Source organism: Chiroxiphia lanceolata, chromosome 7 (genome assembly GCF_009829145.1).
Source record: "Chiroxiphia lanceolata isolate bChiLan1 chromosome 7, bChiLan1.pri, whole genome shotgun sequence".
Lineage (NCBI taxonomy): Eukaryota > Metazoa > Chordata > Aves > Passeriformes > Pipridae > Chiroxiphia > Chiroxiphia lanceolata.
This window is the reverse complement of record NC_045643.1, coordinates 29077714-29090421: the sequence shown is the minus strand read 5'-3', so window position 1 is coordinate 29090421 and position 12708 is coordinate 29077714. Positions and strand designations below refer to the sequence as shown.

General features: G+C 37.7%; 1 protein-coding gene across 5 annotated transcripts in view; it reads left to right on the top strand.

Annotated features, from left to right (window-relative positions):
• MYLK (myosin light chain kinase) overlaps positions 1 to 12708 on the top strand; it is a 205509-nt gene that overhangs the window by 174819 nt on the left and 17982 nt on the right. For all 5 annotated transcript variants that reach the window (XM_032693456.1, XM_032693455.1, XM_032693454.1 and 2 more), the window contains 4 exons: positions 3476 to 3511; positions 3610 to 3703; positions 4694 to 4897; positions 9460 to 9677. In XM_032693456.1, the coding sequence (XP_032549347.1) occupies positions 3476 to 3511; positions 3610 to 3703; positions 4694 to 4897; positions 9460 to 9677 (552 nt within the window). The remainder of the gene's footprint in view (positions 1 to 3475; positions 3512 to 3609; positions 3704 to 4693; positions 4898 to 9459; positions 9678 to 12708) is intronic.

Here is a 12708-nt window from a genome sequence, read left to right as displayed (position 1 = left end):
CCCAGACTCCATGTGGGTGTCTGAGAACATAAGATTTGCATGCCTGCGGTGTGGAAACTTGGCTTCAGGGATCCCAAATCCCTGCCTGGTGAAAGCAACCAATAATTCTCCTTCTGGCTTGCCGTGTGAGTGCTGGCTGACAGACTTCTGCAGTGCAGTGCACAGGTAATGGGAGACGAAACTTTTCACACATGTTACACATTCAGTCCATGCCCGGTTGGAAAATGATGTTGGTGGATCACCTGAAATACACTGATGGATTCATTATAGTTTATACTGGACACACCATGGAAAAACAAGCCATAAACACTATCCCAAATTAGCTTTTGGAAAAAGTAAGCGTGCTTGCTGCTAGCCAAGCACAGAATATGAAGCAGAAACTGAACTGGCATCTCATACCTAGTTGTAGTTCCCATGCTTTCAAGTCCAGCATGATAAAGCACCTCAGTCCTGTTGCCTCTCGTACACCCATCTTGTGAATTCAAGGCTATCTGAGTTAGCATGTTGGTTTTGCCACTTTATGGATGCTAAAAATATTTGTAAGGTTTTTGATTACAGTTGTATGTACTTTGAAAAATATTTTTCAGTATCTTTTACTTCTTAATTTTTGCTTAAGATCTTCTCAAAGGACTAATAGGCAGAGTTGGATCATTGCAGAAATTATTAAGAAACTGGTACTAAAATTTGAAACACACAAATATCAGCATTATTTTCAAAACCAGAGACTGATTTTGTGTATTTTTGTGCACACCCACATCTACCTACTGTAGACAACTTTGATAGTCATCTCAGCAAAAATCCCGGACCAGGGATAATGTATTTTGCCATTTTTCCTGCCTTTGAGGAGTGGACTGTATGTTGTATCTCTCCCTCCTTACTTACATATGTAGGGCTTTGGAGATTTAAGTGTTCTACATTGCCCTTGTGAAGTTATCTTTCAGTGCCAAAGCAAGACAAAATGATAGCAAAGTGATGCAGCATCACACAACTGTGTAAGCCTCTCAACAGACATTTCTAAACAAAAGTAAATCATATTTCTCCTTAAGAGATAAATTAGATGCATTCTGAGAATTGACTTCCTGCTATTTGTAAGATTTAAAACCCACTCTAAATGAAAATGCACCTTCTCTTCAAAGGGAGGAAAAATAACATGAAGAGTAGCAATAAAATTGAATAGATGGTACGGGCTCTTCATAAAAAAATTCCCTGTGTTTGAATGCCCTCTTTCTTTAGTTGCTGGACAAACACCTTCTAGAGTTGGGGACCTGACTCTTCTCTATATTTGTTTTTCCTAGAGCAAGCACTATCTGTACTGGACCAAAGCAAACAAGCTATTTTTATTTTTAAGACTGAGAGTTTTCTTATATAGATTTAGTAAAGTGTATGAATCATTGTGATACATACAGAAAAAAAGCAACAAAAAGTTGTTTTGAGTGAAAAGATAATGTGTTCTGTTTGCAGGATGGCGGGTTGTCATTGTGCTCCCAATCCCATGGCTTCTTGATTTCAATTCTTGATACTGCAGCTAGTGTGGAAAAAGAGCAAGTCATCTAAAGAGTGATTTTTCAAGTGTGTGAATATAACTGGTGCTTTAATTAAAGGCAGTGGAAAATGCATGTGTTCAGCACCTGCCAAAGTCAGGACTTTGAGCTGCCATCTATGAAAACACTTAGCTGAGTAACCAGGGATTTTCTGTGGCTGCCAGGAAGTTTGATTACTGATTTTCATACTAAGGTGGCCAGAGGATATTAGCAATCTCAATATAATCATAGCAAAGAAAGGCATGACTAAATTTTCACTGTTCATTTAAAGAAAACAGCTACTAAGATAAGGCTGTAAGTCACAACAGATTAAAGTGCACATTGCCATGTTTGAGGAATATTTGGTACTGTTGACTCACTTCTGAGAAAGGTTTTAGCACAGCTACTCAGCACTTACCAAGCTCAGATACGTTCCACTTATATAATTTAGGCTTCCAGGGGTGGACCAAAATGTTTCTAGTTCATGGCTTCAATACCATGTCACTGCAGAACAGGGAACTGACTTCTTGCCTAATCAGTATTTGGCAAACATTAACTACTGGCAGCGTGGCTGGGATCAGCTCCCTTATGCAGCCCTTAAAAGGGGAGGAAAATGCGATGTGCTCTGTGCAAGGGTGGTTTGTAGCTGAGGAAGATCTGAGGACAGCTACCCCGGGTGGGGAAGGCTCGCTTCCCTCTCTGCTCCTCTGGTAGATCTCTGCAAACCAGCTTGTCTGTGCTGGAACATACAAGGGTCACAACCCTAGAGAAAAGAGAGAAAGGCTTTAGCAACAGACTATATCTGCTTGATTGGCTTTGCTACCAGCACACAGATGCAGCATTATGTGTTGGATGTAAAAGGGTGATGAGCCAGAGCAGCTCTCTGCTCACCCTGCATCCTTTATTTCTGTTGCTTTCTTCTCATCTGCTGTATAACTCTGTACTTTCAAGCACCTCACAGCACCCAGAGTACTGAATTAATGTTTCATAACATAAATCTGTTCACACAGCAGGGATAAATCCCTTGGTTAGGCTTGCACTCCCCGATGGCAAAGTGCAGCTTCAGCAGCTGCAGGGAGAATTGAACAGGTCACTGTGCAACTGCCTTTGCAGTTTCTCAAATTACTGGTCATAGCCACAGGTCTTAGGAGCAAGCCCAAGCCATCTCAGTAATATAGAACAACATCCCAGCCATACCCCCTTTCCCTGCATATCTGCAGGCAATATAGGGAGCAATTCACAAAACAGTGCTACTGGCAGTTCATGTATATGAAAATTAAAAATGAAAATCAGGACACTCAGGTCAACTTTTACTCTGACTTAGGTCACTGGGCTTGCCAACATCTTGCCTGTCTTTGGCTGCAGAACTGAGGCTCCATTTGAACCTCAATGATTACAAAATTCAGCCATGCTCAGAGAAGCACATGCTGTCCAAATTTTATTGGTATCTTGAGTCTGAAAAATTTGTCTGGATGCTTTGCAAGAAATCTTTTCATATACAAACTTGCTTAACATTTGGCTTTGCAATCCAAAAAAGGCATATCAAAGCTAGAAAAAGATTTGTCATTGAACCAAAGTGTTATTGATTTTAATATTTTTAATTTATTTTCTATTTCCCTAAGGCATTCCTAGAGGTAATTCTTAGGTCACTTTGAACTGATGGACTATGCTGATGTTTCTATTAGGCAGGTGTGATAGACAAGTACTGCAAACCACATGAACTTGATGTATTCAGAAATGGTGACTAGACTGTGATTGTGTAGTCAATACTCATGTAGAAGTGGTGAAGAGATTTTAACTATAAAGCTAATGCACAAACTCCCTGACTGCTTTTTGCTGCTTTGCCGTAGGATCTATCAGTTGTCCATGTCACTGTGAATAATTCGATTGCCTTATGTAACTGCCATATCCTATATGAATAAAATGTTATTCGTGTCTTTTTCTTTTCATCACAGAACCTAAAGAGGATGAAGCAGAGCTATCTGACGATGGTAAGAAGTGCATATTTTAAACAGGACAAATGCAAGTCTGTGCTTTTCATTCATGTTTTCTGGAGGTTTTAATCATGGTCCTTGATACCTGTTTGTAGAGGGGAAAGAAACAGAGGTGGAATATCGGACGGTTACAATCAACACTGAACAAAAGGTGTCAGATGTCTATAACGTTGAAGAGAGGCTGGGATCGTAAGTACTGTATTTTGCTTTTGAAGACATAGAGTTTTCAAGGCTACCAGTCAATTATAAAGATCACATGCATTCGTTCTTTGACGGTGTCTTGCACTTTCAACATTCCAGCTGGGCTCCTGCTAAATAGATTTTAACATATGTTGGCTTCCACTCCATAAAGATCATTTACTCTTATTAACTGATAATTTTAAATAGGCACTTACATGTATTTGTGGCAAGGAAAACAGAGCCCACAAATGAATAAAGCTAGAGGATTCATTTTTTTGTCAGTGTTCTAAAAGCTATCTGAAAAAAAAGATATACATTGTGTACTTGCATTTCCATTATATCCATTAGCAGTAATAAGATTATCCTGCCCACAGGCTGGAATCTCTGTTGACAGGGGTCATAATCCCAAAGAGCATTAATAGTATTGCTAAGAGAAGGTCAGTGATTAGCCTGGCTGTGTTTCTCAGGGCTCCAACTCATGGCTGTGTGAACTGCATGCCATGATAATCTTTCAGTGATTTGTGCTGAAGGCCAGGGGATCCTGTGTGCTGTCATTAATAAATCTTGATAAGTGTAACGTAGAGGTAGAATTGTACATATACAGCAATGTGAAATAACAGTGCTGAGCATTTCAGTTTCTAATTTCACCTGTATCCTACGCCTGACATGTCTCATCTGCTGCCCCTTCAGAGGTCTACAACCTATAGAAAACTGTGCAGAAAGACTTCAGTCACATGAGTTAAAACCTGGTAGGAGTCCAGTTTTTGAATACTCATATAAAACTTGCTCATTGGAATGGCAGGGTATCTCTAAATGTGGTATTCATTCAGGAGTTCTTGCAGATTACTCTGCACAAAATCATTACAGAACAATAATTGATATTAAGACACTTTTATTTCAGCATGGACTGGTTGTGCTGTAACATTTAGTAAAATGTTGCTGTTCGTGGTGGCCCATACATTGCAAAAACATTTTATGGAAATAGTTATATATTTTCAGGGGAAAATTTGGACAAGTCTTTAGGCTTGTTGAAAAGAAGACTGGAAAAGTTTGGGCAGGAAAATTTTTCAAAGCCTATTCTGCTAAGGAAAAAGAGAACATAAGGGATGAAATCAGCATCATGAACTGTCTACATCATCCAAAACTCGTCCAATGTGTAGATGCCTTTGAAGAAAAAGCCAACATCGTTATGGTCTTAGAAATGTAAGTATAAAGCAGATCACACTGGCAAAGCTAATAATGTTGAAAATAATTGTGTGTACAAAAGTAGCAACTTACCCAGACGTAGAACTGTCAAAAACTTCAGGATTTGCAGGGCTTGGATGGCTTTCTCATCTTGCAAGTTTTTCCAAGTATTTATCCAACTTGTTTAAGCTGTGTAAGTGAATCTGTGTTGTATCTTTTAAAAATCTGTGAAGATGTGTTACAGTTTTTGTTGTCTTGTTTGCTTGTTTTTTAAAGTACGTGTGGTGCGTGTTTGCAGCTCACTCTTTTATTGCCAGCTTGGGAGAGCAGAGAAAGAAAGTAAGCTGCATTTTGGACTTTCATTTAGAACTAAAAATGTGTTTAAGGAGGAGAATTCTTTTTTTCCTTTAGGCAATTCTAAACATGTATTGAAGAATACATCAGATGTTGCTTGCAGAGAATTGAATTGAATTGCAGAGAATTGAATGACAGTAGGAGAGAAAGATGTGGATCAGAATGCAAAAATCTAAGCCACATTCTAATAAAATAGTTGAATTTCCATAAAAAATTTATCATGACGAATTTATAGTGCTCAAGAGATATTAGGAACACTTCAGTTTTCATAATATCCTGGGTTTATATTTTTAAGAGACCTTAAAGGGTTAGCCCTGTGTGGTTTTCCTGCAGCACATAAATACTTTGATTGCAAAACATTTATTTATAACAAGTTCTGTATAAAAAAATCTCCACAGGTAAAGGCAGTGAATGTTCTAAATCTAGATCAGTAGATGCAGAAAGATTACGCTGTTTTCCCTAAAAACTAATTAAACATTAATTGATCTGCCCCCAAGGTCAATACACAAATTCTCCATGATGGCCCAGGTGTAGCAGTTGCAGAAGGGAATCTCTCCTTTACTGGAAAGTAACTTCATCCAAAACTATATAATTAAGTAACACAGAATTTGAAGACAGGCTATGCCACTGTCTTGTTCTTGCTGAGTAAGACAGCAACAACTGTTTTTACCTCCCAGAAATTGTTCACCGTGGGCTCCTAATGCCACACTACTGTGGGGAGCAGCAGAAAAGCACCACAGAAGCAGTGCTGTAAAACATCTCACAGGGTTGTGACTTGGGTACCTTTGTATTTAAAGATAATAGATATTTACTTCCAGGAAAAAAAAAAAAAAAAGAAAAAAAAAGAAAAAAAAGAAGATTCAATACATGTTCTTGCAACAAAATTCATTATAAGAAAAGAATCTGCACAGTTTGAAATGGAAAGTAATGGTCAGGCTTCACAAACAATCATGACCAACATGACCACTGTTTGCATCATCCATAATGCACCTTCTTGGTTTGAATCCCATACTTTTGGCAGCAGCAGCTGAAAGGAAGATTAAATCCTGATCTGTGCTGATGTTTTTCCCAAAAAGTTACATCAGTTACTGTTCTGCTGCCACACCTACTTCATGTGCTGTCTGATGCAAGAAGGAGAAGCAGTTTTTTTGCTAGCTGCAAGTTCTGAGTAAGATAGAAATTGTTTGAGGCAAAGGAGACTATATGTCTATTTTGCTTGCTTGGCACTTGCTTAGATTATGTGCAAACTACTACTGCACTGGCATATTTCAAAAATTGGATTTTACAACCCTGGAACTTACGTGCAAGAAGGTGTTTTTATTTTTAGACTGAGCAGTTGAGCAAGCTGATGATGGTAAGGGAAGGGAACCCTACTTAGCTTGGAACTGGGAGCTGGCAAACCTAATGGAAAACAGGGAGATGTATAAAGAGTCTGGAATAGCATATGGCTTTACACTCCATTAGTTCCCCCCTGACAGCAAGCAGGTTTTACTTTTCAAAAATACGGAAAAGTGCAATCAAATTTAAAGTAGCTTTGTTAACCAGTATAATTAGAATGTGATTTTAGTTTTGGGTGGCCACCTTTTCTGGCTTTTGAGACACCCCACTGAAAGTTCCAAGTGTCAAGCAGCAGGCAGCAGCAGTGTGTCCCAGCCCTGCAGCAGAACTGTGGTAATGCATGGATTTCAAATAAATCCAGCTTACCTGCTATTAGTCTCATTTTAAACCAGATTTTAGTAGTGAATGGAATTTAGCAGATTCCCCTCTACTTGAATTGGAGCTATTGGTAAGAAGCGGCTTTGGAATTTTCTTCCTGGTATTTATTATAAATTTTTCATTTTAATTTTATTCCCATATCTTTCTTAGAACCTTTTAGACTTCACCTTCTCTCCTTTTAATATTTTTCATTACACTATATTATATGCTTTGATTTCATACTTAAATTAATATCAGATTTTTTTATTATTAATTTTAAATCAAACACTATAATAAGATGTTCTTACCTGAAAACCTTTCCATCTACCATTTGCTGGAAGTCAGGGGCAAGTCTCAGGCATTTCCTCTTCAAATATAGGAATGTACTGGTTCCACAATAAGCATCTCAGTGGAAAAACTAAATCTGAAAAATAGTATCATGTTGTAAATGTCATTCAGCACTGGGGATAAGTGCCTTAAAGTTTTATATACTTCAGATAGTCAGTTAATTTTGACATAGATCAGAAAAAGATTATTGTATTGCAAATTAAGATTATTGGAGAAAAATCTCAGCACTAAACTCCATTCATCTGATGTGATTTAAGTCAGAACAAGTCCCTAAGGTTTGGAGATAGATTTATTAAAATGCAGCTGAGAATTTGCCTGGACAACAGATTCTTCTCACTGTTCCTCCACGACCTAAAGTTTATAATAAAACAATTTTAAAATGTGTATTCTGTGATTCTATAGACATGAATATTTTCCTCTGTGGTCTCATCTAGAGAAGACTGAAAAGAGAATTCTGAACTAGTTGTGGCTGTTTGAACAAAGCCAACTTCTCCTTCTGTGTATGGGTAGAACCTGATCCGCACTGGTTTGATTCAGCTTCCTAATCTGGCAAAAGTTAAACTGGATTTGGCTAACAGGCAAAAACAACTGGTACATTTTAGTATTAGGATGACTATCATTTGGAATTGCACAGTGCTCCAGATATGAACGTTTTGCCTGCAGATGTTTTCATAAACACCTCCATTCTGGTTAATGTCTTACTGAAGTAACAAAATACTAGATCCCTTGAATGTTTATTCAACAGCTCTGGCCATATTATTGCTTTATGTTACAAATGTGCTCTAATACAACACAAGCTCTGGGTTTGTCAAACATACACTATTCTTACTATTTTCATGCTCATAGGAAACTGCAGTAGCATTTCTAATTACGTATTTTTTTTGAAATCTTATAGCCAAAGCAACAAATGCATCCAGAACTCCAGATGTTTCAATTTCGGTTTGGTACATGAGGGATATAATCGTATATCTGGCAACCTGCAAGCATTGCAAGGCCAGTTTTCGGTTTCGTGTTTTCTTTCTGTAACTGAAATGTGCAATTACATTTGGCAATAAGCATGAATGCTGCAAAATGTTAAACCATATAAAGACTATGGTGTCTTTAATTTAGAACAGATTTCTAAAAGCAAAGCTCTCATCACTGTTTGATCCTTTCTCAATGGGTCATTCCCCTGCAGCATAAGAAAAAAGTATTTCCCATCTTTGGATGCAAGCAGATAAACCAGTTGAGTGATTACTCAGAATGTAAAACAAAACAAAACAAAAGAAAGACCAAACAGAAAAAAAAAACCACCAAAACTAACAAACTACAACTTAAATTATGCTTTTTTAAATCTAGATTAAAAATGTCCCACTTTAGTTCCACTAACAGTTCAATCCAGGAGATTCTACCCTGGAAAGACCAATTATTTCACATCTTTAATAAGCATATAAATGGAATTGTCCTACAAGGAGTGTGATGAGGACGCAGCTAAAAATACCAGCACTGAAAGTGTTGTGGGTTATATCCTTGTCCTGTCATAGCTAAGGAGGAAATTCCCTCTGAACTCACTTGGGTCAGTAATTTACCCTTTGAGCTTTGCATTCCAATTAACCATATCATCAGAATTCTTCCTTCTTCAGCCTGCCTTTGTCGCTCTCAATCTCTCTTCTTCCCAAATTTTTGCTCATCTGCTAGAAGTTTTGTCCTCTTTTTCTGGGACCCATTCCACGTACTTTAGTTTTCTTTATTTCTAAATTATGTTGTCTGCACTTGTGTAGTGGTGGATCACAGGAGGGAAGGAAGCAGCGAGAGACGTGCGCTTGGAGTCTGGAGTGGTGTTATGAACACATGTCAGCAGGGTGACAGTCACATGGCACACACTTCACTGTCAGCTGCAGGTGATGGATCCTAAAGGCAGGATGTAAATCCCTGCTGCCTGGGATAACGGTATGGGTGTCTCACAGCCCTCACCTGGGACAGAGATTCAGAGTGGAAAACATCTATTGATTTATACCACACACAAGAGGTGATTCTTCCCATATTATCCTTGTGCCTATGGAAAGTGCCATTACAAAACACAGATTGCATCCTGAAGTGACTACTGCAAGCTTGAACTCTCTGTATTTCTGTAAAAGAAATAGTTTGATTAGTCCCCAAATGAAAATGTTACAGAAGTCCTCTTTTTATTCTGTCTCTCCTAGGGTTTCTGGAGGAGAGCTCTTTGAACGCATCATTGATGAAGACTTCGAGCTGACAGAGAGAGAGTGCATTAAATATATGAAGCAGATTTCAGAAGGAGTTCAGTACATTCATAAGCAGGGTATTGTCCACTTGGATTTGAAGCCAGAAAATATTATGTGTGTCAACAAGACTGGTACAAGCATCAAACTCATTGACTTTGGACTTGCAAGAAGATTAGGTAATGACTTCTCTGCCTATTTCAATATGACTGGGGGAAAGGGGCAGGACAAACAGTAATTCATGCTACCTAATATAGTCTTTCATATATAAAGAGTAAATAATGTTTCCTATAAATAGTTCTGGGTTTAGGAAAAAGTAAAAAAGGGAAAAAGAAGGTACTCAAGAGGAGTGTGCAGTGAACTGTATACAAACTACGTGTCTGTTCCTATAGGTAGGGTATCCCTGTAGATTACAGGTAAAATACACAGTAATGGTAATGTTAACAAATACTTACATTTGCTATAGGAAACTATAAATCACTAACTTTCTAACTAAATACTTCATGAATACTACAAAACCTTGAACTTTTTGTAATCACAGGAATTAAGGTGATTTTCTAGAGGTCTTTCAGATCTGGATAATTGTAGTTGATTTGCATTTACCCATTAGTTTTATCACTTCTTAACTTAAACAGCAGGATATTGTCATACCTGTTAAACATCAGAGGAATTCTTTATGGAGCTGGGTAATAGTACTACTTAAAAATAATACAAAGAGGGAAATACCACTTGACAAGTTCCTCCTCTTCCTAAGCTGTTTTTAGCAGCTTTCTATCATTCATTTTGGTCTAAGATTCCAACATGCTTTGCAACTTGAAAGCCAAAGACCTTCAACGGTTCTTGTCTTCACATTGTTCAGTATTAGTTCAGCTCTAAAAAGCAGCCCTCCAGTTGTGCTTCCAGTGTTAGTGATCAGCACACACTGATCTTTTTTAATCTTGTATTTTCACAAAAGAAAAAAGTATTCCAAGAATTAAAAGGAACAAAAATAATTTATGAACCTGTTACTGGGAGAGCTGAGATTTGTGGCTCTACTGACAATAATTGATTGGGACAACTCATATGAATTCTTGCTCTCTATATAAGGGGTCCACAGCTAGATTCCTACTTGCAATCTTTTGTCTTCCTTTTTTAACAAAATTATTTTTAATACTTATTAAAAATAGAACAGTGTTTTTTGGAAGAGTACAGTTTGGAATTACTACCACCTGGTTTTTGTTATCTGCCTAAATGCTGCTCATCCTAGTTCTTTTGACACTTAAGTAACAGACTACTGCATTCCCAAGAATATAATTTTACTAAAACAAACAAAAAATACTTTTTTAAATGAATTGGGGAAAACAAATCCACTCTTCAGAATTTTACATGATGTTCAGCTCCAAAAGTGTATTACATGAATCTTGGTCACACGGACACTGTTAACTCAGAGATAAGATGTTTATTTTATTTATTAAAAAAAGAAATCACTGCCATTTATGTTCATTCACTAGAATGGAGCCAATAGTGTTCTAGGAACATGAACTGGATTTTGTTCTTGTTGAGGAAACAGATAAACTGTTAACTAAGTTCCAGTGCTGATGTTTTGGTTATCAGAGGTGTGTGAAAGATTTCAGCCCATGATGTTCCAGCTGTCAGCCTGAAAACGATACATTTATTGCTGCACGGAGTGGATTTCATCAACAAGAGATACAATGTAAACACAGAATGGCCTTTTTATAGAAACTTCTTCAACTACTTTTAACTTCAGGCCACAGTTAAACTGACATTTAGCAAACAGAAGATCCTATTTTCAGTAGCCTGTTCATATCCATCAGCTTTTCCATTTTCCTGGTAATCTTGTGGCATCACAGTGCGTTGCCTGGCTGACACCAGCTTGTGAGCTGCTGCAGTCGTATCGTGTGCAGCAAATCTCTAAACTCCAGAAAACTTTCCCTGATGTAGAAGGATGGGAGCTATGGGCACTGATGCTGACTTTGATTTTACAATGCTGCATGGCTTAGTATGTTGCTAATTCTTGCCAAATGCCACTATAGGTATTTGCTGTTCATCAGCTGCTGTTCTGGATAACTCTGTTGTGTGTGGCATTTCCCTAGGAAGAGAAAGTGCCCTTCCATTTCATGCCCATAAAGCAAAAGCACTCTGTTCATTGGGAAGACAGTTGTAACACTTTGGTTGAGATGATTTCCAAAAGCAGAAAACAACTTTTGCTGTTTCATTTACTTGTAAAAATTGCTAAAATTGCTTTTCACTAATGCCTGCTTCTTGTCAATTGTCTTATGTGGTGCACTGAGGGCACTTGTGCTCCTTCAAACTTTGTGATTTTGAAATTGGTCATCAAAGTCACTTTGGCATTGATAGATGTGGGACTGGAGCCCTCATACTATGGACCTGACTCTGACTGAGCAGAAACTGCTCAACCAAGAGATTGCTGAAGGGAGCAATGGCTGACTCTGCACTTCAGGTTCTGAGATTTACTTTTAACTTTTTGTAACCAGTGCAAACTAATGCCTCTAAATATTCATTGTTTTGATCAGTTTTAAAGATATAAAGATCAGTTCCTTCTGCAGTCATCTTCTGCAGCTAATTAGTTCTCCTGCACTGTCAGGAAATACCAAAGCTGCAGTGGGATATTTTCCTGACCTTTTTTGGTGTGCTGAGGAAGACATGTAGAAAATTGTTTAAGATAAACCTCTTGAGGAGAAAAGCGAATGATTTTTGAGTACTGTAAAGATTTTTTTTTTTAATCAGTTGATTATACACAGTGTCAGCAACAGTTTCCAGTTAGCTTGTCAGCTTTCTATCTGAATTAAGGGATCTCCAAACACAGATCCTACTTGTGTACTAAGCTTGTAAACAACTGGGTAAAGATTTGACATATTATTGCATAGAAAAGATCTTATTCTTTTCCTTTCTCTTTTCTTTTATACACAGAAAATGCTGTATCGGTTGTTTCACACATTATGCTTGCACTCAAATGCCATGTTTTCAAAAAAACCCCCACATTTCTCTGATGTATGGACAGTGCATTTCATACACCAGACTTTTGCATACACAGTGGCTCGTGGTAGTTTACACAGTGCACAGAAAAGCCTCCAAACTTGGATGTGAAAATCTGAGCCTGAGATTTGGACAACCATGATTAGGCTTTTGGAAAACAGGTTCATTGTCATAAATTTCAGTAACTTTTCATTAAGACAGTTCGAAAAAAAA